General features: G+C 39.8%; 1 protein-coding gene across 2 annotated transcripts in view; it reads right to left on the reverse strand.

The window, feature by feature from the left end:
- LOC122683775 (regulator of G protein signaling 7 binding protein) overlaps positions 1–26,874 on the reverse strand; it is a 107,464-nt gene that overhangs the window by 14,731 nt on the left and 65,859 nt on the right. For both annotated transcript variants that reach the window (XM_043887609.1, XM_043887610.1), the window contains exons 3-5: positions 25,411–25,541; positions 5,103–5,250; positions 3,020–3,090 (exon numbers count right to left, since the gene is read on the reverse strand). In XM_043887609.1, the coding sequence (XP_043743544.1) occupies positions 3,020–3,090; positions 5,103–5,250; positions 25,411–25,541 (350 nt within the window). The remainder of the gene's footprint in view (positions 1–3,019; positions 3,091–5,102; positions 5,251–25,410; positions 25,542–26,874) is intronic.

The raw sequence follows: 26,874 nt of genomic DNA on the forward strand, positions 1-26,874 counted from the left end.
AAATTCAATATAGGCTACATGGAATCCATGAAATTCAGCCTGGGGGGGCCTTGGGTTGTCACCCTTCTAAGCAAGTACAAGAGGAGGCACACGTGCTGTTGGTGGGGGTTCTTGCTCTACATATTAAGAAGCTGAGGATAGCTTCAGAGGTGAGCCCCAAATCCAATCTCAGGGATCAATATTCTGGACAGCAGGTTCAAGGTCAACTTTTCATGGATGTTACTTACACACAGTGGCTTCAGAGTGAACGGAAGCAGGGATTATTCTATTTGATGATGATTTGGAGTTTTCCTGAGCTAGGTTGGTGAGCCAACTGGTAAATAATAATAATAACAATATACTGCACTTGTTGAGCGCTTCCTCTCTGTAAGGTTAGTAGCAGGCATGTGATATGCGTTTTCTCACTGAATCTTCACAACAACTCTCTGAAGTAGGTCACCTGATCTCTTTTTCAGGGATGAGCAAACGTACATGTTCAGAAGTGAAACAACTTCTTCCAGGAAAATGGCAGAGCCAGCATGGTAACCGAAGGCTAGCTGTAACCATGCTTACATCTAGCAGCAAACTTGCATGTTGTGTCCACAGGGCTCTCGTTATCACCATGTGTTGGAGTAAAACGCTGCTTTTTTAAAACCCTACAAGGCCTCTCAAACATAACCCACAGCCCAAGGCAGTAAGCCTTGGTCAACAGGCCCTTCAGCGGGTACTTGCAGCTACCTGCGGCACCGCATCTCCTGCCTCTTATTTTCCAACGCCGCCTCCCTCCCTCGCAGCTCGGGTCACACCGCAGTCTGCTGTCTGTGTTCTCACCTCCACCTCTCCACCTTCTGCCACGCGGCTCCCTGAGCCAAGCTGCGCTCCGGCTCTGCCGCCAAGTCCTCTCCCTCCTCGCTCAGAGGCAACCTGCCCTCCCTCCTGCTGAGGCTGTGCTCAGCAAAAACAGCAGGGGGGTCTTTCCTTCTTCTACAAACCCTGTCCCCACCCTGCGTGTCCCACTCTCTGAAGCGGATGCTTCACTTAAGATTGCTCTTGGCCATATGTGCTTAGTGAAAGTGATTATTACTAGCCCTTTGGACGTATCTTCAGATTCTGGGGCTGCAGAGTTGGGTGCAGGTTGAACAAACATTTACTGTTTATGCCGGCTGTTACTCTACTGTGTTCCAAGCATTTCTCTAGGTACTGAAGACAAGACAGTTAATGGAAGCATACAGGGACCCCTCCCTCACAGAACTTACATCCTAGTGAATATCCTCTTTCCCTCTCGGTGTTAGAGTGTATACTTCCATGGGATAGTTCTGGAGACACACTGCCTGGGATCACATCCCAGACTTCCTACTTATAATCTATTTGGCCTTGGCCAAGTTAGCTAGCCTGTGTCTCAGTTTCCTGTATAGCATTTCCCTCAAACGTGTTATTAGAATTAAAGAAGTTAATACAGTTAATACATCTAAGGTATTTAGACTAGTGGCTGTGACACTGTAATTTATATATATTTGATCTTCGACCTATTCCTGGCACAGAGCTACTAAAACTCTTGGAATGCCCTTAGAGAGCGATAAAGATGTCTTTTGTTAGGTTAATAATGTGATTTTGGGAAAACACCTGAGGATGGTGTTTTCCTGAGTCAGGAAAACACCTGGCTGCTAGGAGAACCAACTCTGTGATTAGAGGGTTAGAACTTTCAATCCTACTTCTAACTTTCAGGGAGGGGAGAGAGGTTGGAGGTTGAATCAATTGCCAATGGCCAATGATTTAATCAATTAGGCCTGTGTTTAGGAAGTTGCCAGAAAAACCAAAACAGAAAGGGTTTGGAGAGCTTCTGAGACTGGGGAAGATGGCGCTCCTGAAGGGGGCATGGAATTTCTGCACCCTTTCCCCACACCTCGCCCACACTTCTGCCATCTGGCTGCTCCTGAGTTAATCTCCTGTAATAAGTCCGTGAACTGGTAGGTAAAATATCCCTCTGAGTTCTATGAGCTGCTCTAGTGAACTAATTGAACCTACAGTGGGGCTCATTGGACCCTCTGATCTATAGCTAGATGTACAGAAGCTCAGGTGACAACTTGGGCTTGGGACTGGGGTCTAAAGTTGGGGGGAAGACAGCTTTTTAGGACTACTGAACCCTTCACCTGTGGTATCTGATGCCATCTCCAGTAAGTGTCAGAAATCAGTTGAGCTGCAGGACACCCAACTAGTGTCTGATAATTGCTTGGTGATGCGGAAAACACCCCCACATTGGAAATGGATAAAAAAATCACAGTGGAAAGATATGCTAATTACTATTGTTAGTTTGTTTAGATAACACATGGATGACAGAGCATTTCCTTTGGAAGTGTTCTTAAGTCTCTTCCACGATAAACTTTAAAGGAAATTTTAAAAATTTTGACTGGGTCTGTTGCTGCGCGGGCTTTTCTCTGGTCGTGGCAAGCGGGGGCTACTTTTCCTTGTGGTACACAGGCTTTTCTCATTGTCATGGCTTCTTCTGTTGTCGAGCAAAGGCTCTAGGGCACATGGGCTCAGCAGTTGCCACTCTCGGGTTCTAGAATACAGGCTCTGTAGTTGTGACGCACAGGCTTAGTTGCTCTGCAGCAAGTGGGATCCTCCCTGACCAGGGATAGAACCCGTGTCTCCTGCATTGGCAGGCGAATTCTTTACCACTGAGCCAGTGGGGAAGCCGGCTGTAAACTTTTTAAGGACAAGGGCCGAGTCTTCAGCCCTTTTGTGTTTGCCACACATGGTGTAGGTGCTCTCCACAGGGTAACAATGAATACATGCTCTCGACTGATGGGGCCAGAGAAGGTGTCTGTTATCAGAGTGTTTCTCAGCTCCCCTCAGAACAAAACTGCTTTCACCTGATAAACTATTCTCATCCTCTTATCTTCTCAAGGAAAGACAAATGTACATTCAGTGCCTTCTATTGCTTGTGTAAAAAACACTTGCTTTCATTTCTCAAGAAACAAGACCCAAGGTTATCGTGGGAAAAACACCCTCTGCCTCAAAAAGAAATGACAAGACTCACCTTGATTTTTCAATGGTAAAGGCATAGTTTCCCTGAGTTTGCTTAAAAGGTTTTTCATTTCTCGCATGTCTCTGTAAAATTGATAAAAAGAAAAAATAATCAGCTGTAAATTTGTGAAATGCAATCTCCAACCGTCTGTTCTATGACATAACTGAAGGACAAAGTCTGTGCCTAAGTGTACCAGTTTGAGCCTCCAATAGGCAAATAATTGCATTTATTTTGCTTTTATGAGAAAAAACAAAAAGCTGAGTTGGGTTGGCTCTGAAGGAATGAGAACTACTCTGACAAACATTTTCACAGGGCATTCTGCTGGTAGGAGCCCTCCATCTCTGCCTTCAGTTGGAGCTGGCTGAGGTGAGAGACGAGCCTCTGGTAACGAGGACAATACTTCAGTTTCCAAGGGCAGGTGAAGGACACGCCGCTAGGACACCAGAGGTACCCTGGGCGAGGCTGAGGCTGGGTGATGGTGTTCTCTTCTGGTCCCAGTGCTGTCCTGGCTGCGTGCGTTCACTCCCCGTCGTCTCTCATTACTCAGATTGAAATTCAGAGTAACACAGGTGTTAAGCATTTCCAAGGGTCAACACATTAAATTGACTTGGAATATTTTTAAAAAGCCCTCCTAGTAATTTTAAAGTGCAGCCCAGTTTGAAATCCACAGATCTCTTAGGGCAAAGTGATAGGGAGAAGCAAGGAAGCCCTCTCCCATAACAGGTCCACTGTGCCTACTCCCCACTCGCTCCCATCTCCTTTGACTAAAATCTGGACTTTGAGGCTGCAATGAAATACTGCCAATGCCGAGGGGTAGACTCTCCTATTATTATCATCCGCCATAGCTTGCTCTCTGACAAGCTTACAAGGCTTGATTAGTGCTTCTGCTCAAGGTTTCTGAAAAGGAAAATGGCTTTGCTGATGGACTATACCCTGACCATGGCACTCTGGCAGGTTTCTCTTCCTGGGAATAGAGCTAAGCATTTTCTAGTTTATAAATTAAGAGAAATCACTCCCTCATCATTTGTCTATAGTTCTATCAAATCATGCCAACCAGCTTTATTGTCTGAATTGTTGGATTTCAAAGCTTATACAAAGTCCAAGTTTTATTAATAGCACATAACTACCACATGCTTCAATTTTCTATAAACACAGAAATTTGGTAATTAGCTTTAGAATTATATTACAATCTGAAAGTAAAACCACAATGGCTATAAATGCCACTGTGTATTACATTTCTAAAAATAAAAAAATAAAATGTTCATTATCTTGTCAATGACTCAACCCCACACACACAGAGCTCTCGGTGGAATTGCCCAGCGTTCATTCAGCTGCTCCATGTTGGCTCTGGGGACATCAGTAGCAAAGGACAAGAAAGCAGTGTGAAGGCCAATAAACAAGGGGCTTATGCCTCTGCCTCAAAGAATGGAATTTTTAGCATCAAGATGTGATTATGATTATATTATTATTGCTTCCTTTTCCCAAGTGAAATAGAATCACTGTAGAATCTCTTCTTCCCAAGAAAGAAACTCTGTCTCTGGCCTTGAGCTACTGCTTGTAAAGACAAATGCATTAACACGCTTTGACCACTAAGGGGCCATCAGCTAAATCCCAGGAGAGGTAGAGAAGACAGCTCTTCAGAAAGCTGTCTGTGAACTAGATAGATGCCTCAGCTCCCGACTGGCCACTAAGTAGGCCATCCCATACACCTGAAATCTGAAGATCTCCTGGAGGTATCTTTGCACGATTTTGAATTATTCTCCCTTAAACATGGAAATTTTGGGACCTAGTCCGTTGAGTGAGCAGTGATGGGTATATAGATTCGACTTTCTTGCTTCCCAAGGAAGCACTCGGTTTTCATCTCCATGGAGACGCAAGGCTGATGGAGTGGGATGAGCAGAGGCTGGGAGCCCACGTCTCCTGGCAGTTCTGCTGCCACTCTGTAGATGGATTTGGACCCCTTACTGTCTCTCATCTCGGTTTACTGAGAGCTCTGTTTTCTGAATCTGAAAGAAAAATAATCTCAACTCTCTGTAGCGCCTAGGTATTAATTGGAGGAGGACTGGCAATCTATTTAGGGTAACTTCCCACTTACCTTTCAGTGTTCTCAATGTCTGTGGAAACCTGCCAGGAATGTTGCTGAATGTCTACAGGGGATGATGAGGAGTCCTCGAGAGCAGGTGTTTCAGCACACTCCTCAATTTTGCAATCCAGACTCTTGGTTCCCCCTCCAGGCTCCTTTCCTAAGGGAGTGGGTGTTGGTAAAGAGAAAGAGATAAGAAATCATAAATGCAAATTCTATACCCAAGGTATCATTGCAGACTTTGGCTATGCTTTGAGCTGAATGCTCCATTAACCCTAAAAACTTTTTTATTAATATTTATTTTATTATTATTATTTATTTATTTTGGCTGTGCTGGGTCTCTGATGCTACACATGGGTGTTCTCTAGTTGTGGCGGGCAGGGGCTACTCTTCGTTGCAGTGCGCAGGCTTCTCATTGTGGTGGCTTCGGTTTGTTGAGCATGGGCTCTAGGCTCGCCGGCTTCAGAAGTTGTGGCGCGCAGGCTTAGCTGCTCTGTGGCATGTGGAATCTTCCTGGAGCAGGGATTAAACCTGTGTCCCTTGCATTGGCAGGAGGATTTTTAACGGCTGGATCACCAGGGAAGCCCCTAAGAACTTTCTGAATACTAAAGTGATTTGTGTGTGTGTGTATGAGTAGCATGTTTTCACAACATTCTGGGACAGGTATCTTGAGGTCAATGCAACCTGAAGTAAGGGCCCTGCTTTTGATGGAGCATCGGGGAGTGAAATCAGATTAGCTCGGGAGAAGGGGAGTTAGCCTGCGAAGTTGTGCTGCCCTTTGGTCCTCAGATGCAGGGCTAGAGGCAGGTGACACCCAGCAGGAGGAGCAGGAGCTCCCGGTGTTCGCTCTGATTCTGACACCAGCTCTGTGGGCCTGAGGGAAGCCGCAGAGATTAAGGACCTGCCTTCCGTTTTGTTGGCTCTCCAGCCTCCTGCAGTGTATCCTTCTGTGAGGAAAGAGCCCCGTCTCAGGATCCAGCCATACTCCGTTGAGCCCATCAGTGTCATCAACTGACGCACCACGCACTGGGTAGCTGTCCGCAGCAGTGCATTGCCGGTGCACTAAGACTTGTACTTACTGTGACTGATCTCAAGGGAGTAAATCAAATGCTTTCTGGAAACAAATCTCCAAATTAGCTAAGCCATAAATTCCTATGAAATTACATGGGAGGTATAGTCTGTGGCCCAGGTGTCCTCTGTTAATGTCTTTTATTCTGCCTTGAACATCTAGGTATCCGCAAGGAGATATCTTGTTATCATGGGAAGGGCCTGTGAGGTTCAAGAACAGGATTCGAATCCTGGCCTTTTCAATTGTTCACTTATTCATTCATTCACTTGCAAATGTTTCCTGAGTGTTCGCTAAGTATCAGGTACTGGGCTTGATGCTAGAGATATAGAAGTGAGAGAAAGACATAGTCTTTGCCTCGTGGAGCTTAAAGTGCTGGAGATAGACAATTTGAAAAATTTACAAATAATTACAAAGCTGTTGTATAATATGATCTAATCTGGTAAAAAGTGGATAGCTATACTGTTTCACTCTTTCAACGAGTTTTATTTGTAATATGTAATTACAGCTCTAGACTAGTTGCCAAGAAATCATTACAGCCTGTATCATTGAATGTTCATGAGATAGCAGCACCACCTCGTTACCTCTTAGCTCAGTTTCCTTAATCATCATATAATTGTTTTTGCATGTTAAAAAAAACGCCAAAAAATAAAAACACTTAAGAAAAAGCAGACTGTTATGGTAAAATCTAATGGGAATCTTTTCCCTTGGGTTCCTGATTTGAAGGGGTCTAGCAAAAATTTTATCCCTGTTATTTCTAACCCATGAGGTAGCAACACAAGGAGAAAGAAACAAGCAATTAACTGGTAATTAACTGTGTACCATTCATCAGCCTACAGTAGAAATGGACCTCTGCATATTCAGCCAAAGCACAAACACAAGTTTACTGGTGAAATTTTTGATCCTTTATGTATACTTTATACACACTGATCCTGGGTGATGGAATTGCTTTTCCAGTTTTATGGTATTTCTCTTGATGAGATTAATTAAGTACATAATTTAGCCTATTACCATTTCCCAGTTGTAAGGCATTGACTTCTTAGCATTTGCACTCATCTCCTGGTAGAATGCTCAAGTGCAGTCCATGTGGCACCCACCTCTGAGCATTCAGCCTTGGGATATGAGTCTGAGCAGTGGTGGCTAAGACTTGAGCGAGAGACAAAACAGGGTGTGTCCCCCCCACAAACAGCCCAAAGCTCTAAAGGAGAGGCCCATCTGAAAGCACGCCTGGCTCCTGTTCTGCTCCTTTGGTGCTGAAATGCTGTGGAGAATAGAGTATGTTTGAGCAGTAAATTGGAGACCCAGAAGAGTCACACAAATTCTCTGCTTTATGGGCTCTGCTTGGCGTGGGACCACTGTAGCCCTTGTCCTGTGGTCAGGACTAGAGAGCCCAAAGCTTTCATTCATGGGAACAGGGGAGAACTCAAGGTGGTGTGATGTTCTGACTTAAAGTCCCCCCTCTACCTCCTTCATATATTCACCTCTTACACACGAAGGCTTATATGGACTCCAGTCCACAGTCACTTTGTTTACTCTTACTGCCTGTGCTAATTCTACTTACATAAGGCAATACATTCTATAACTTTCTCAAAGGAACATACCTACTCATGTATTCCTGAAACATGCCTATGAGCTTGCAATGCCAAGTATACCCCCTTTTCCCTCATTTTCGGAGCCTAGATCTAACTCTGCTAATGCAGATGAACAAGAATGGAAAACCTGGATGCTGGACCTGCAGTTTGGTGCTTTCTGTCAGCTCACAAAAGCTCTGCAGAATTTCGATCATACTATATCTTCTCTGGCTGGCACATAATAAGACAGGAGACTGGAGTGGTTTTCAATTTCAGAACATGTATTCAGATCAAAACTGCTCTCATTTACTGAGAGCACTGACTTGACACTGGGCCTCTTTCCCACTACAGTCCCTATGTATTGCCTTCATAGAACTTACCACTGTTGGAAATTATGTATTTGCTAACTAGTTTATTATTTGCTTGCCCTAACCCTACTCTAATCACTCATCTCCAGACTGGATATTTAAAGCCTGTAAGGTCAGGAATTTATCTGTTTTCTTCAGTTCTGTAAGTCCAGTACCAAGGATGAAGTCTTACACATTGGACAATTTCAATAGATGTATGGCATTAAAAAATAATTATATATATTATACAACTTTCTTTGCCACGTTATCATGGTTAGAGATACTTTCATATTAGTGCATTCTGATTTATTTCATGCTTTTTAATGGATGCATATTCCCCAGCAAGGAATTGACATCGTAATTCTTCCCTTTCTTTACCATATGCCAGTATTTGTATAGGACAGATCCTTTAATACAGAAAACTGGGACAAAGTACATGTATTCACATTTTGTACTTTAATGCATATTGCCAAACTGGCCTCCAAAAAGGCTATGCTAATTTTTTGGGGGGCGGGTGTTGGGTCTTTGCTGTGGTGTGCAGGTTTTCTTGTTGTGGAGGATGGGTTTTGTTGCCCCACAGCACGAGGGATCTTAGTTCCCCAACCAGGGTTTGAACCTGCGTCCCCTAAATTGGAAGGCAGAGTCTTTACCATGGACTACCAGGGAAGTCACAGGCTATGCTAATTTACATTTCACTTCCACCAACTCTGAATGAGAGAATCCATTTCCATGTACTTTTGCCAGAACTTTTAATTATCAATATTTAATTTTTGCTTATTTGATGGGGGAAAATAGAATCTTTCACTGAAGTTCTTTTCCCCTCTCTTTTATTACTACTGAGATTAAATTTGGATCATTGAAAAAGCACAGAGTTCCAGAAAAATATCAACTTTTGCTTTATTGACTATGCCAAAGCCTTTGACTGTGTGGACCACAACAAACTCTGGAAAATTCTTAAAGAGATGGGAATTCTAGATCACCTGACCTGCCTCTTGAGAAACCTTTATGCAGGTCAAGAAGTAATAGTTAGAACTAGACATGGAACAACAGACTGGTTCCAAATAGGAAAAGGAGTACGTCAAGGCTGTATGTTGTCACCCTGCTTATTTAACTTAAATGCAGAGTACATCATGAGAAACGCTGGGCTGGATGAAGCACAAGCTGGAATCAAGACTGCCAGGAGAAATATAAATAACCTCAGATATGCAGATGACACCACCCTTATGGCAGAAAATGAAGAAGAACTAAAGAGCCTGTTGATGAAAATGAAAGAGGAAAGTGAAAAAGTTGGCTTAAAGCTCAACATTCAGAAAACTAAGATCAAGGCATCTGTTCCCATCACTTCATGGCAAATCGATGGGGAAACAGTGACAGACTTACTTTTCTTGGGTTCCAAAATCACTGCAGATGGTTACCACAGCCATGAAATTAAAAGACGCTTACTCTTTGGAAGGAAAGTTATGACCAACCTAGACAGCATATTTAAAAGCAGAGACATTACTTTGCCAACAAAGGTCTGTCTAGTCAAGGCTATGGTTTTTCCAGTAGTCATGTATGGATGTGACAGTTGGACCATAAAGAAAGCTGAGCACCGAAGAATTGATGCTTTTGAACTGTGGTGTTGAAGAAGACTCTTGAGAGTCCCTTGGACTGCAAGGAGATCCAACCAGTCCATCCTAAAGGAGATCAGTCCTGGGTGTTCATTGAAAGGACTCATGCTGAAGCTGAAACTCCAATACTTTGGCCACCTGATGCGAAGAGCTGACTCATTTGAAAAGACCCTGATGCTGGGAAAGATTGAAGGCAGGAGGAGAAGGGGATGACAGAGGATGAGATGGTTAGATGGCATCACTGACTCAATGGACATGATTTTGAGTAAACTCTGGGAGTTGGTGATGGACAGGGAGGCCTGGTGTGCTGCAGTCCATGGGGTTTCAAAGAGTTGGACACAACTGAGCAACTGAACTGAACTGAGATTAAACTTAATATTTTTTGTAAGTTAATTGGCTACCTGTATTCATTTCTTCTTTACATTTTCTGTTCATATCACTTGGGCTGTCTTGCTAATTTGAAAGAATCCTCTCTCCATGACAGATAATGATAATTTCCACTGCAAGTGAAACTATAAATTATTAGCATATGAAATTTGGAACTTTAGCAAAAGATGACTCATTGATTACTTCTTCAGTACTGTCTGGGTTTCATGGTTTATTAAAAGATTTTGCTTTTCTTGAGTCTGGTAATTTATTTGTCCTAGAAAATCATCTACTAATTACATTTTTAATAGTATAGCTTTCTATTGTAACTGTTTCTAATTTCTAATGCTGCATATTGCTGGCTGACAATTTCTTTATATACCACTGCTTCTTGGACTTCATATCTTCCTCTTTCCTGGATTCATTTTAATTTTTCTGGAATATATCTTTGACTATTTCAGAGGAGATCTCTGAATACAAAATTTCTTAGTCTTCATATTACTGAAAATACTTTTTGCTTCTCTCTCTGTACTCGCACTTAAATTCTAATTGGCTGGATATAAAAATCTATGTTCTAGGTTTCTTTCAGAACTTGGCTGATATTATTGTCTTTCTTCTATATATATACATCCAAGGATGTTATGTATGTAGACTGTTTATGGCCCTCTGAAAATTTTTTTATCTTTAAACATTGAGTTATGAAATGGTTCCTAAATATGTCTAGATATGAGTACTTTATACATTACTCCTTTTTTGACATTTGACTTGCATTTGCAGTCTATTTTCTCCAATTATTTTATATTGAAAAACTTCAAATCTATAGCAAATTTCAAGAATAATTCAATGAACATCCAAATATTCTAGTTTCACCAATTGTTAATATTTAGACCTAGTTTTCTTTTTTTAACTTATTTTTTAATTGGAGGAAAATTGCTTTACAGTGTTGTTGGTTTAGCCATATTTTTCTTTTGTCTCTCTCCCTCTCTCTCTGTGTATACATATATATGCACATATATATATTTCACATATAAGATTATGTATATAATTTATATATATATATACAATGTTTATAATTTTTGACAGGCCATGTAAAAGTTACAGACATTAATGATATTTCATCCCAAATACTTCAACATATATCTCCTCAAGAATATTTTCCTATATGGTCTTAAAACCATTATCACATGAAAAACTTTATTTAACTTTAACTAAATCCATGATTCAATTCAATTTGATGCAATACTATTATTTAATAGATGGGCTTCCCTGGTGGCTCAGATGGTAACGAATCTGCTAGCAATGCAGGAGATCCCAGTTGGATCCCTGGGTCAGGAAGATCCCCTGGAGAAGGAAATGGCAACCCACTCTACTATTCTTGCCTGGAAAATTCCATGGACAGAGGAGCCTGGCAGCCTACAGCCCATGGGGTTGTAAAGAGTTGGACACAATGAGCAACAAACATTTTCACTTTATTATTTAATATATCTATATCCAAATTTTCCAGTTTTCCAAATATTCCACAATATCCAGTTTTTCCAGTAATGTCACTTTTAGCTTTCTTTTTACATTGAGGGATTCAATTAAGGCCTATGCACCACATTTATCTGTGATGTTTCTTTATTCTCTTTTAATCTAGAATAGATTCCTGGTCTTTTTTCATCCCTCATGACGTTGATATTTTTGAACAGTGTCCAGGCCAGTTGTTTTAAAGAATGTCTTTAAATATAGAATTGTCTTGATTGTTTCCACAAGTCTAGATTCAGAGTAAACATTTTTAGTGAGAATATTATAGAAGTAATACTGCGTCCTTTTTAGTGCATTGCATTAGAAAGCACATAAGTATTTGCTCCATTATTAATGAGGTTAGTTAAGTACTGATCGCGTGGTTAAGGTGATTTCTTCCAGCATTTATAGGTGGAGGAATCCTTTTCCCTTTGTAATTATTAAGTAATATGTGGAGTGATTTATTGAGATGTTACAGCCTTTTCAATGTAAATATTTCTTCCGTTGGGTTTGGGAAAAGCTTTTCTATTTTTGTTGATTATATTTTCTCAGGTCTATCAGAATTCCTATTTCACGTTAGAGTCTCTGGATCCTATTTATCCCCTATATTCTATATTCACTGTGGGGACTGTGTTCTGGGAGAGTAGCTTGACTTGACCTTTCAGCTCCCTGTTTTATGGGTTTCTGTTTGTTCTGGCTGCACTGCAAAGCCTGTGGGATTTAGTTCCCTGACCAGGGACCGAACCAGCACTCTCTGCATTGGAAGCCCATAGTCTTAACCACAAGTCCCTATTTTAAGCTCTCAGTATTTCCATTATAATAATTGTTAAGAACTGTGAAGTGTCTGAATTCCCTCTATGTGTGTTAATCTGCCACAATCTCATGGGTACTGGAAAGAGACACAAGACTCCTAGGTTAGAGACAAAGACAACTTCGTACACAAAGCAGGACTAGAGTAGCAGCATTTGTGTTAATTTCTTGAGACACCGGAAGGGCCAGATCATACTCCACACACACAGGAGATGAGAGCCCTGAGCTTAAGGATCCAAAGTCTTCTATAAGCATGTCCGCGCTTTGCTTCGGAGGGAAATATTTTCATTATACTGAATTGTAAGCATGCCTTGCTCTGGAGGGACACACAGTCTCTCTTTTTCAAGATATTTACGAAATAAACATTGTTGAAAAGATAGTGTAAAACAAAGGCAGTCAGTGTCTCACTTTGTAAGATATGCAGACATGCAAGAGACTGAAAAACTGTCTCCCAACACTAATTAAACCATCTACTGAAATTTTATTTGATAGATAACACTTCCATTTCCAACAAAACTGACAGATTTCTTATTGCTGTAATGACTGTTTCTGAGGTGTGACAGACCTAAAATAAATCTCTCTGAGACTATTGATTACATTTATATTTTAAATTCTTCATCTGTTTCTACTTAAAATCTGTTCATCAAGCATTAGCTGTTTGCATATTGCCATTTGGTACATCCCTTTCAGGGTGTTCGTTTTCCTGTTTACCTATCATTCTGATGAGCATCTTTCTTCTGGTGACTGGAAAAGGAGCAGGTGTTTGGCTGGACAGTGCATGTCTACAGCTTGTCTTCTGGGTGCTTCTCGTCTCCACTGATAAGCTGACCTGGGTACACATCCTATTTCTTGGGTCCCGTGTTTGCTTTGAGTTTCTTGTTTACGAGTTCTACTCCAAAGAGATAGGTGGAATGCTTTAGTCTGAGAAAAAACACTGCAGTCTTCTGCTCCCTCTCCTGTTCTGCAGCTGCCCTCATGGAGGATTTGAGTTATTTCACCCTCTGTTCTGCTTTGCCGCCCAGTTCTGACACTCACAGCAGGTGTCCTCCTGGGCAAGCAACGCCTATCTCAGTTACTCAGTGTGGGGTAGTCCAGCTCTTGCTGAATGCAATTTCGAACATTCATTTCCCTGATAGCGTTTCCAGAGATCCTTCCTGTGATTTGCATTTGTTGACTCTTAGGTTGAAGTATCTCTAGAATCGATTTTATTTTTGTAGTATTTTTCTCCTGCATGAATTTCTTTTGTTTCTCTTTGAGTTTCTTATCGGCTCTGGCTTCCTTTCTTCATTTATATCCACCAATCCAATCTCCATTGCTTTTGAGCTTTGAGAAATTCCTCAATTTCTGGCTTGTTGAAATCATCCTTCCTCGTTTTTCAGGGCCATGGGAGACTGTTTTGTGTTTGCCTACTTCTGTTTTTTTTTTCTCCTTTTCTCCCTCTTTTTTTTTCCCCTGTGTGACAGAGTTTTGGCAAATGAATTCTTAGTAAGAATGATGTATGCGTCTTCCAGATGAGCTTCTAAAAATCCTCCCATAGGAACCCTTATGCTTTCTTTTCTCCCCTGACTATTGGATGGATGTGGGGAGTGGAAAGAACGAAAGGGCCCAGCCCACCCCAGTTCTGGGGTTGGACTCTGACACGGGTGAATGGTGAACTGTTTTTGTTCTAATCCATTGAGATTTGTTATTGTTTCATGCAGTTGGTACCCTACCCTGACAAATAAAAGAACCAATATGGATTTATTCTTTCCATTATATCTTCCCTCTCTTTCAACAACAGCATGAAAGCAAATTCATTTTGCTTATTCAATAATTATTAACTGAAAGTAATGGTGAACACGCTCGAGGTGATCAATTCTAGAGAGGACAACAGACAACAAATCAGATGTCTACCCCTCAATTTAACATGTGCCTGGGGAACACACTGGGTGGGCATAGGTCCAGCCATGGAGAGCCAGGGAAAGCTCTCTGCAGGGAAGTCCCATCTAAGTTTCAACTCAAAGAAAGTGCAAGGGTAGACTATGTGAAGAGGTGGTTGTGGGACAGGGTAGGGTGGGCAATATGTTATAGGCAGAGGGGCAACTGGAAAGAACTTCCAAATTCAGGTTCCTCAAAGCAGTTCAAGATTCCTTGAATGTGGCCAGCAGGGTTTGGAGGGCAGGTGGGGTGACTGGTTAGAGATGAGGTTGGAGAGGCTAGATGTTCTTTTGAGCCCCATCAGAAAGTCAGCAGGGGAGTGCCCCACATACCCAGACAGTGGAAGATCTCAGTTCTGCATCCCCAGCTTCCCCCCTTTGACCAGCGATCCTCGGAAGGAGCACCTCAGATGGTGTCTGTGCTACTCTCAGGAAAAGGGTCAGGCTGCTTCCAGACAGTAACTTCAAGTCAAAGTTTTATTTTGCCCAAGAGTGACTGTGCATTTAAAATCATTTTTTTTTTTTTTTATGAAATGAAAAACTCTGTCCCCTGAAAAATCAATTTCAGGCCTCAGTGAACAAGTATTTTCTCAGGGAGGAGATGGAGGGAGGGGAGAAGGAGAGCCTTTAGAGCACCTTAAAATCACACTAAGCTGGCTTCACCCTGTCGAGAACTAAGACATCAAAAAGTTAGCCACGTTCCTCAGGCCTGTGCAAAGCTTTTGGCCTTCAGCTCCTTTGGGATTTCCATGTATTTTTAGCCTGTTTATGGATACTATAACAGGCATGTTTGAGAAAAAGTTAAAGGAAACCACCCATGAAGCACATACCAGTTTGGAGGGCTGGTTATTCTTATATTCGTGAGAAACGGTCAGTTGTTGAGGAGGAACAAAAACACATCTGATTGTGAGGCAGCCTCAAAGTCCCACAGAGCTCCGTCCACCTCCAAATCCTAGGACTTCACTAGCCCCAGGAGACTGGGCTGGGGTCTTTTATTTAGAGTGGCGGCCCCTTTATCGCCCTCCACTCTGGAGACCTCTTTGCTACTCCTGATCTCACTTCTCCCATTCTGTCTTCTCTGACTATTTTCCTCTCTTCCCTCCCCTCCACTCCTTCTTGCTGCCACTCGGTCTTCAGCGCAGAGTGACGGCAGAAAGCACTGCCATAGCGTCCCCTTGGAGGCCCTGAGTTTGGCCTCTGATGTCCACCGTAGTCAACTTTAGTCATTTGTGTGAATTTCCCTAGGAATCAAAACAAACTAATCTTCTCTGAGCAAATATTAAATCACTGCACTATCATTTCCTTGATGGCAGGGGCAAATTTCTCATGTCCTCTGTGCTCCAGACACATTATCTGCTATGATACTATATCTAGGGAAGGCTCCCGGGATGGTTTTTGTGCTGTGAGCAACTAAATGAACAGAGCTTACAGGAGATGTGTGGAAGCTTATCCACATGGCTACGCTTGTTCTCATGCATTTTCATAACTGGTAGAAGCTTTGTAACTCCATGCACTGTGAAAAGGAGTGGGGAAATGTAGGCTGTTAAGTAATTCACTTTTATCCTTGCATTTCTGAAAAGCAAGTAATTTAAATAAAAATATGTTATATTAATTCAGTTAGTTGTTTACCTGTATTGAAAAATAGTTTCAAAGGCTCTTCTACACTGTGGTGAGATATTCATAGTGCCATAAAACATTTAGTGGAAAAATAATACTTTTACCATAAACAGAGCTCTTTTCTTGCCCATATGCTGGGAAATGAACATTTTCTAATTTAGAGAAGAGACAGAGCTATCTCCCTCTTCCCAGCCCCTCCCACTGCCCTATGTCCTCTATACTCCTTATGACACTACAGTCCTATCACTGCCCCCAGAGTAGTAGTCATCTTGGTGGTTCTCCTAGCTGCATGGAGGAAGCAGAATAACAGGACACTGGAGACAGTAGAAGCACGTTTGAGGGGGGTCCCTGTGAGGCTTTCATTGCTCCATTTCCAGCCCCTAAGGTAGAGCAGAACAATGTATAGGAGGTATCAACTGTGTAGTTAATTAACCTCAACTTTCCCAGAATGGGTGTCATAGCTAAAATTATGCTCACTTTGTATCACATGAAAGCTTCATTTCATTTTCCTAAATATAAGCATTTCCTAGGCAGAATTAAACTTCTTTACCCAAATCAAAATATTTTGTAAATCATTAAGTGATTGATGGAGTTCACTTTCCCTCCCATCTTAGAAGTAACTCTCTGAACTTCTTTTGGTAAGAAATAAAATGCACAATGAATTTTAGCAATTCATTAAACATGGTGTCTTGAAATATGCACACCAATAATTAAGTCAGATCTGAGAATAAATTCAGCTCATGGTGCTAGTCTAGTATTTTTCGTTTCTCCATTTGATATGTTCTCTTGCCTTTCTCCAAGGTAGATTAGTGGGCAATGGTTTGGTGTGGTAGAACAGTCACAAACTTTGTAGAGGGGATGAATGTGATAGGTGACCCTGGACAAGTTACTTCTTTGAGCCTCAGCTTCTCCATCTGTAAAATGGGAAAAACAATGTTGAGTATGAAATAAGATGGCATGGATAAAGCACCTGGCAAGTAGAAGGTACACAACAAGTGGAAGTTGTGATCATTGTTATTTTCCTAGTCCTCAGCTGACGTCTACTTTGACTAAAGGTGATGAATATGGTATCCTGCTCCCTGTTTGGTATTTAAGACAAGGAGACAGAATAAGAGATGGTGTTAGACTGCCCTTAGATTCCAGAAGTTGTTTATATTTATGTTCTTCAAATAGCACAAACTTGTTCTGGTCTTGGGTCCTTTGCATTAGATACAAATGTTTATGAAGTTGTGTTCTTCTTGTCATTAAATCTCAGATTAAGTTCTGTCTCCTCAGAGAGTTTTGACCACCCCTTCTAAAGTAGTCACCCAGTCATGGTCATGTTCTATTACATTACCTACTCTATTTTAATTATTGACATTGTAATTATTAGTGTTTGGGATTTTTAGAACTTTCCTCCCTGCCTATTTCTCTGCATGAGACTGTATACTCAATAAGAACACAGATCTATCTCTGTAGTCCTGATAATTTCAGTCTCCCAGTACCTTGCATATGATAGGTGCTCAATAAATATTTGTTCAAAGGACAAATGCATGTGTCCACCATAATTTGAATCATAATCTATTTTAAGATTTATCCTGCTTCATTTCTTCTAACCTAATGTTCTATTTTAGTATCAATTGCCTCATTACATTGGAAAGTAAGGCTTGTGGCTCTATTCTATTTCTGTCTTTATGTTGCTTGTTTCTTTTATTGGTGTGGGTCATTTTCTTTACATTCCTTAATAGGAGATGGAATACCCAGGAGTCTTTATTGCTCATATGCTATTCTTTGTCTTGAGCTTATCCTGTTTTTGCTGGATGGATGGCTGTTCATTAATTTCTTATTAGAGCATCTTGATCTCTCAACTCCCACTGGATTTTGAATTAAGAATTTTTAACTGTCAACATTTCTCTCTCCTTTTCCTTTTTGTGGTTACATTTCCTCTGCATTTTTTCTATCTGTATATATCCTAGTGGCATAATACAGGAGAAGAATCTATCTTATCTCAGATCTTAGGAGGAGGAAGGGAGGGCGGTATACCTCAAACGACCTGGGGAAAATCTGACTGTAAGCGATGGCAGAGGGTTGGAGCAGAGTCAGAGAAAGTGCTTGACAGAGTGAGGAGAAATGAGCATAAAAACGGAAAGAGCAAGTTCACATGTGAAGGGCGCTTGCACTGGAGTGTTCTCTCATCTCTGCTTCTTCTAGAATGGGAATGTTGTGAAAACTGACCGACTGGGAGTAGAATGGGGCAGAGGAAAGCTGTGGGCAAAACAGCAGAATTATTGAATTCTCTTAGAAACCTGGCTTCGCTTTCTGCCACTGGAGTGAATGAATCCTGAGGTCTCATTTTATCTGGTGTCAGAAAACAGGCGTTAATGGTCAATGTGATACATGGATTCAGTTGTGGGAAAAGATTTCCTACCTAATTAACTGTGAAGATGTGAGAGCAATTATTTTTCACTATAAACATAGAAATTAGACTTTGTCAAATAATAGTGCAACCTACAACTGAAAACTGTTAGAATATGAGGCTACACAATGCCTAAAATTATTCCTATCTGTCATATTCTCATAACAGTTTTTCAGAACCACACTTGTATAGCATAATCTAATAGCCTTTATTAAATGTGTATTTTTACCTCATATTTCTGTAATCTACTTTAATTTTGTTGGCCATGAAATAGGACAATCACCTTAGTACTGTTTGTCTTCATTTTTGGCAATAGCGGGATCTTATAAGTATAAAAGATTTCCAACTAGATTGTACCAATCAGACTTATGAGACAGCAAAAATTGAGAAACATGAGGTATGCAGAAAGCATGAAGAGCCACTGAATGTATTGTTAATGAAGGATATTTATAATTTGCTTAATTGAGAGAGAAGGACAATCTTCATTATTAAATTCAAGCTCCCTGCAGAAGCTTTAAAATGATTTGAGGCTGTTTTTCTCAGAAATAAACTGTACTCCTCACCCCTGCAGTAACCTTGTGTGCCCTTTTCCTCCAAAGAGTAAACACATGACTACTCAATACAAAATACAATAGTAAAACTAAATGTGATATACAATCCTTTCTGGACTTCTGGTAGCAATCAGGGAGGTAATTAGAAATAAAAGTAAATTAAAAGTACAGATAACTGCAAAATAATTTGGCTTCAGAATCTAATCACAATAAAAAATTGACCACAGACTCTCATATAGAGCCAAAATAATGACTCAATTGCAATTCCCCGCCCCCCATCCTTGATGAAATAGAATAAATAAGAGAAGTGGCCAAACTGTAATAAGAAATTAGCGGAAAAAAGAAAGTAGCTAACCTAAAAGTTACCAAAATACAAATTTTTACTATAGTATTAAAAGAAACATACCAGAAAGAGATTCTAAGCAGAAAGAGATTGAATGTTACAGACTAGAATGGCAATCACCATTCCCCTAAGATTCTGAGGACTACACTCATCCCTCAGTATCTGTATGTGTGTGTGGTGGAGTTGGGGTGGTTGGTTTTAGAACATACCCTGAACCCCAAAATCCATGGATGCTCAAGTCCCATAGTCAGTCATCTGTATCTGTGGTTCCACATCCATAGATTCAAACGGCCACAGATTGTAAGCATAGTGCATGATCTGCCATTGTTTGAATTCAGAAGGGTCAAATGTATTTTATTTCAGGAAGGGACTTTGTGAGATCACCTAGACCCTTCCTAGCCCAAGGCCACACTAGAGCTATCACTGGATAAAGAGTGTATTTTCTGGCATCTTAAATCTTGGTAGACAAATTTCTTTCTAGTGTTGATAAAGAAGAAAGCATACAACATGTATGTACTTAGATGAGTAAGAATAGCTAGGTAAGAGTTTGGAAGTTTCAATTTTTATACATACAATGGGGTTATTTCCTTTTGTTTCAAAGGGTAGCTAAATGGTTATCCATCTTCACTATGTTTCAGAATCACCTGGAGTGCCCCCAGATTCTGATTCAGTGGGTCCTGGACAGGATCCGTGCATCTCCATGTTTATGCAGCATCCTGGATAATTTTGTAAGTAGTACCTTCTAAGTAGTACTAACGATTTACATTCTAAGTAGTACTTTAGGAGAATAAAATAGAAATCCAAATGGAGACTTAGTCCTACAAAGAGGAGAAGTCAAAGGTGCTCTTAGGTATACTCTTTTAAGAGTTTTACTTAGATGGTAAGATGCTAGAGCAGGGAGCAAGGGCTTATATTTTTAAAGGAAGAGACAGAGAAGGGCATCAATCAGAGACTGACAGTGAAGACAGGAGGCAGTGCAGGTCAGATGAAATGATCAGTTAAGAATCTATGTGCTTTTTATTATCATGGAAGAAATAAAAAAGGAAATCAAAATATACATAGAAACAAATGAAAATATGACAACCCAAAACCTATGGGATTCAGTAAAAGCAGTGTTACACTGCTTAGCACTTAGCAATGTAAGCTTACCTCAAGAAACAAGAGAAAAATCAAATAAATAACCTAACTTTACACATAAAGCATCTGGAAAAAAGAAATGAAGAACCCCAATGTTAGTAGAAGGAAAGAAACAATAAAAATCAGAGCAGAAGTAAGTGAAAAAGAAACAAAAGAGACTATAGCAAAAATAAACAAAACTAAAATCTGGTTCTTTGAGAAGTTAAATAAAATAGACAAACCATTAGCCAGACTCATCAAGGAAAAAAGGGAGAAGAATCAAATCAAAAAAATTAGAAATGAAAATGTAGAAATCACAACAGACAAATAGAAATACAAAGGATCGTAAGAGACTACTATCAGCAACTTATATGCCAATAAAATGGACAACTTGGAAGGAATGGATGAATTCTTAGAAAAGTATAACCTTCCAAACCTGAACCAGGAAGAAATAGAAAATCTTAACAAACCCATCACAAGCACAGAAATCGAAACTCTAATACAAAATCTTCCAACAAACAAAAGCCCAGGACCAGATGGCTTCACAGGTGAATTCTACCAAAAATTTAGAGAAGAGCTAACACCTATCCTACTCAAGATCCTATCTTCCAGAAAATTGTAGAGGAAACTCATTCTATGAGGTCACCATCACCCTAATACCAAAACCAGACAAAGATGCCACAAAAAAAGAAAACTATAGGCCAATATCAATGATGAACATAGATGCAAAAATCCTCCACAAAATTCTAGCAAACAGAACCCAACAACATATTAAAAAGATCATACATCATGGCCAGTGGGCTTTATCCCAGGGATGCAAGGATTCTTTAATATCCACAAATCAATCAATGTAATACACCACATTAACAAATTGAAAGATAAAAACCATATGATTATCTCAATAGATGCAGAGAAAGCCTTTGACAAAATTCAACACCCACTTATGATAAAAACTCTCCAGAAAGCAGGCATAGAAGGAACATGCCTCAACAAAATAAAAGCCATATGTAATAAACCCATAGCAAACATTATCCTCAATGGGAAAAAATTGAAAGCATATCCCCTAAAATCAGGAACAAGACAAGGGTGTCCACTCTCACCACTACTATTAAACATACTTTTGGAAGTTTTAGCCACAGCAATCACAGAAGAAAAAGAATAAAAGGAATCCAGATTGGAAAAGAAGAAGTAAGATTCTCACTGTTTGCAGATGACATGATTCGCTACATAGAAAACCCTAAAGACACCACCAGAAAATTACTAGAGCTAATCAATGAATATAGTAAAGTTGCAGGATATAAAATTAACACACAGAAATCCCTTGCATTCCTATACATTAACAATGAGAAAACAGAGAAATTAGGGAAACAACCCCATTCACCATTTCAACAAAAAGAATAAAGTACTTAGGAATAAATTTACCTAAAAAAACAGAAGACCTATATATAGAAAACTATAAACCACTGATGAAAGAAATCAAAGATGACACAAATAGATGGAGAAACATACCATGTTCATGGATCAGTTCAGTTTAGTTGCTCAGTTGTGTCCGACTCTGCAACCCCATGAATCACAGCACACCAGGCTTCCCTGTCCAGCACCAACTCCCGAGTTTACTCAAACACATGTCCATCGAGTCGGTGATGCCATCCAGCCATCTCATCCTTTGTCATCCCCTTGTCCTCCTGCCCCCAATCCCTCCCAGCATCAGGGTTCTTTTCCAATGAGTCAACTTTTCGCATGAGGTGGCCAAAGTACTGGAGTTTCAGCTTCAGCATCAGTCCTTCCAATGAACACCCAGGACTGATCTCCTTTAGGATGGACTGCTTGGATCTCCTTGCAGTCCAAGGGACTCTCAAGAGTCTTCTCCAACACCACAGTTTAAAAGCATCAATTCTTTGGTGCTCAGCTTTCTTCACAGTCCAACTCTCACATCCATACATGACCACTAGAAAAGCCATAGCCTTGACTAGACAGACCTTTGTTGGCAAAGTAATGTGTCTGCTTTTAAATATGCTGTCTAGGTTGGTCATAACTTTCCTTCCAAGGAGTAAATGTCTTTTTAATTTCATGGCTGCAGACACCATCTGCAGTGATTTTGGAGCCCCAAAAAAATAAAGTCTGACACTGTTTCCACTGTTTCCCCATCTATTTGCCATGAAGTGATGGGACCAGATGCCATGATCTTAGTTTTCTGAATGTTGAGCTTTAAGCCAACTTTTTCACTCTCCTCTTTCACTTTCATCAAGAGGCTTTTTGGTTCTTCTTCACTTTCTGCCATAAGGGTGGTGTCATCTGCATATCTGAGGTTATTGATATTTCTCCCGCAATCTTGATTCCAGCTTATGCTTCATCCAGCCCAGCGTTTCTCATGATGTACTGTGCATATAAGTTAAATAAGCAGGGTGATAATATACAGCCTTGATGTACTTCTTTTCCTATTTGGAACCAGTCTGTTGTTCCATGTCCAGTTCTAACTGTTGCTTCCTGACCTGCATATAGGTTTCTCAAGAGGCAGGTCTGGTGGTCTGGTATTCTGTGTAAATTCTTTCAGAATTTTCCACAGTTTATTGTGATCCACACAGTCAAAGGCTTTGGCATAGTCAATAAAGCAGAAATAGATGTTTATCTGGAACTGTCTCGCTTTTTCAATCATCCAGCAGATCAGAAGAATCAATATAGTGAAAATAGTTTACTACCCAAAGCAATTTATAGATTCAATGCAATCCCTATCAAGCTACCAATGGTATTTTCACAGAACTAGAACAAATAATTTCATGATTTGTATGGAAAAACAGAAAACCTTGAATAGCCAAAGCAATCTTGAGAAAGAAGAATGGAACTGGAGGAATCAACCTGCCTGACTTCAGACTATACTACAAAGCTACAGTCATCAAGACAATATGGTACTGGCACAAAGACAGAAATATAGATCAATGGAACAAAATAGAAAGCCCAGAGATAAATCCACGTACCTATGGATGCCTTATCTTTGACAAAGGAGGCAAAATTATACAATGGAGAAAAGACAATCTCTTTAACAAGTGGTGCTGGTAAAAGTGGTCAACCACCTGTAAAGAATGAAACTAGAACACTTTCTAACACCATACAGAAAAATAAACTCAAAATGGATTAAAAATCTAAATGTAAGACCAGAAACTATAAAATTCCTAGAGGAAAACATAGGCAGAGTACTCTCTGACATAAATCATAGTGAGATCCTCTATGACCCACCACTCAGTAATGGAAATAAAAGCAACATTAAGCTAATGGGACCTAATTAAACTTAAAAGCTTTTGTACAACAAAGGAAACTATAATCAAGGTGAAAAGACAGCCTTCAGAATGGGAGAAAATACTAGCAAACGCAGCAACTCACAAAGAATTAATCTCAAAAATATCCAAGCAGTTCATTCAGCTCAATACCAGAAAAACAAATGACCCAATAAAAAAATGGGCCAAAGAACCAAACAGACATTTCTTTAAAGAAGACATACAGATGGCTAACAAACACATGAAAATATGCTCAACATCACTCATTATCAGAGAAATGCAAATCAAAACCATAATGAGGTACCATCTCAAAATGGTCAGAATGGCTGCAATCAAAAAGTCTACAAACAATAAATGCTGGAGAGGGTTTGGAGAAAAGGGAACCCTTTTACATTGTTGGTGGGAATGCAATCTAGTACAGCCACTGTGGAGAACAGTGTGTGTGTGTGTGTGTTAGTTGCTCAGTCATGTCTGACTCTTAGTGACCCCATGGACTGTAGCCTACAGGACACCTCTGTCCATGGGATTCTCCAGGCAAGAATACTGGAGTGGGTTGCCACTTCTTTCTCTGATAACAGTTTGGAGATTCCTTAAAAAACTGGAAATAGAACTGCCATACGACCCAGCAATCCCACTGCTGGGCATACACACCGAGGAAACCGGAGTTGAAAGAGACACGTGTACCCCAATGTTCATCACAGCACTGTTTACAATAGTTAGGACATGGAAGCAACTTAGATGTCCATAGGTAGACAAATGGATAAGAAAATTGTGGTACATATACACAATGGAATATCAGTCAGCTATTAAAAAGAACACATTTGAATCAGTTCTAATGAGGTAGATGAAACTGGAGCCTATTATACAGAGTGAATTAAGTCCAAAAGAAAAATACCAATACAGTATATTAACACATATATATGGAATTTAGAAAGATGGTAATGACCCTATGTGCAAGACAGCAAAAGAGACACAGATATAAAGAACAGACTTTTGGAATCTCTGGGAGAAGGCAAGGGTGGGATGACTTTAGAGAATAGCATTGAAACTTGTATATTACCATATATGAAATAGATGACCAGTCCAAGTTCAATGCATGAAGCAGGACACTCAAAGCTGGTACACTGAGATGACCCAGAGGGATGGGATGGGAAGGGAAGGGAGCTAATCTAGAGTGGGAGAAATTCTCTCTATGCATATGTGATGACTGAAACTGTTGGAATCAGTTTGTAAATGTGGGGGAAGGCAGTTTGAGCATTAATACCAACACCCAGGAGAAGGCAGAGCATCGCTCAGAATGGAATTCAGGTCTGATCAAACCATGCTGAAGCCACTGGCATCTCTGGAGATTTCAGTTCTTTAGGCCAATATAGTCTCTTTATAAGTTAAAACCAGAGGATGAAATTTTTCAGTCACTAATATGCCTCCCTATTGTTTATTGAGTTTCCCCTATTTTATCTTTGGGGCACAATTTGTGATTTGTCATCTTGCAATCAAATACATTTAGGGACATAGCAGCAATTTTGGATAGCATTTACTACCCCAGTAAGATCATTATATAGTTTTACTGCCCACACTGATTTTAGCCAAAATCATGTTCACGAGGGGTAAGATAATAAATTTGAGAACTGTTTCTACCACAATTTCTGTTCAAGATAATCAGGGTTGTTATGCATGTTGATAGTACTGATATAGGCTTCTTTTATTTATTTCAAATATTTCCTGAACATATTCTAATTGTGTGTAGGTAAACATATGGTACATATTGGCCTTTGCAAAATATAAGTTTTGCTTTAACATTTCTCACTGTTTATGGCAATATATTAAATGTAGATACCTTTTCGATGAAATTGAAGAGACCCCAGCAGGCATATAGATTTTAGCATTTCTGTTGTGTACATTTCTAAGCAGCATTGCAGCTGAATGTAGAGCCGACAGATTTCTGGATGGATCTCACCATCTTCCGGGCTGCAACAGAATGAAGGAGAAAAGCTGTGAACATTCTCAAGATTTCACTCATCAGCCATTTGTCTCAGTTCTGAGAGGGGAAAATGCTCACTAAAGATTTCTAAAGCCTTGAGTCTAAAATATAGGACTTTTTGCTTTCAAACCAATAACTAATGTCACAGTTCTTACATAAGTATCTTTCTGACTAACAGCTCTTAATATTTTTCCCCTTCAGCAGCAGATTTCTGCTAGGAGCTTAAAATCATAAATGTTTTAAGTAATTGAAAATATCAGACATTTTCAACTTAAGTATTGGAACAAATTTCCAAAATATATTTAAACCTAAGGCTATCCTAATCTGTAAGACTAGATTAAAAACTCTTATTTTTGGAGAAACTAATGAAGAGCTATTCAATTACCAGCTAGAAGATAGCTCTTTAATATTAAGGCCCTAGGATAACATGGTTAGAGAGCCAAGATAGAAATTATTTTTATCAAGGTCTTTTGTCTCAGTCTAAAGGACATCCCTTTATTGTTTGCTATGGTTAATTTAAGAAAGATTAAGTGTTTTAATTGAAAAAATGAAAAATTTATGAAAAATGAAATGTAATAAAATTCTAATAATTTTGCTTTATGATCTAATTCTAAATAAATACTAAATTTATGCTCTCAAATTTATTTGAAGCCTTGAGCCATTCTCTATTAACTATGGTAAAATATACAAATGTGAATATGATAAAACATGAAGTGATCACTTTTGTTTTTTGAGAGGACAGAAATTAGTTGTGGATAGGACACTATTTTATATGTAACTAAAATAGCATGTATTGAATAAAGAAAACTAAATAAAAGGGATACAGTTTAGAGCTAGATTATAAATGGAAGAAGCCTAAAAGTGGACTCTGTCAAATACCCTAGGGTATTTTTACTTCTATCTCCATTCATTTAAAATGCAATGAAATCTGACTAAGCAATGCAGCATTTGGATTTGATTCCTTTGTAAAGTGGTCAGTGGCAAAACAGCAGGGGCAATTATCAGAAAAAAAAAAGGTGACTTCATTTTTATAAAAGTTCTGGAATCACACTAAATAGAATTTGTATTTACACAGCAATTTACCGTAATAATAAGTTTTCATTTTCAATATTTATTTAGTAGATGAGCCAGCATATATCTAACTATATGGTTATGTAACACAGAAAAATGCAAAATCTTTTGCCTGAGTATGAACGATGCCTGCAAAATTATTCTGTCTTTCCTGTGTCAGAACAAAGGACTTCATAAAAGCTTACATGCAAAATTTGGCTTTATCTGAAAAATATGAGCCTACATTACTTTCTCGTTTGTGTCTCATGG

The sequence above is a fragment of the Cervus elaphus genome, chromosome 25 (assembly GCF_910594005.1).
Source record: "Cervus elaphus chromosome 25, mCerEla1.1, whole genome shotgun sequence".
Taxonomy (NCBI): domain Eukaryota; kingdom Metazoa; phylum Chordata; class Mammalia; order Artiodactyla; family Cervidae; genus Cervus; species Cervus elaphus.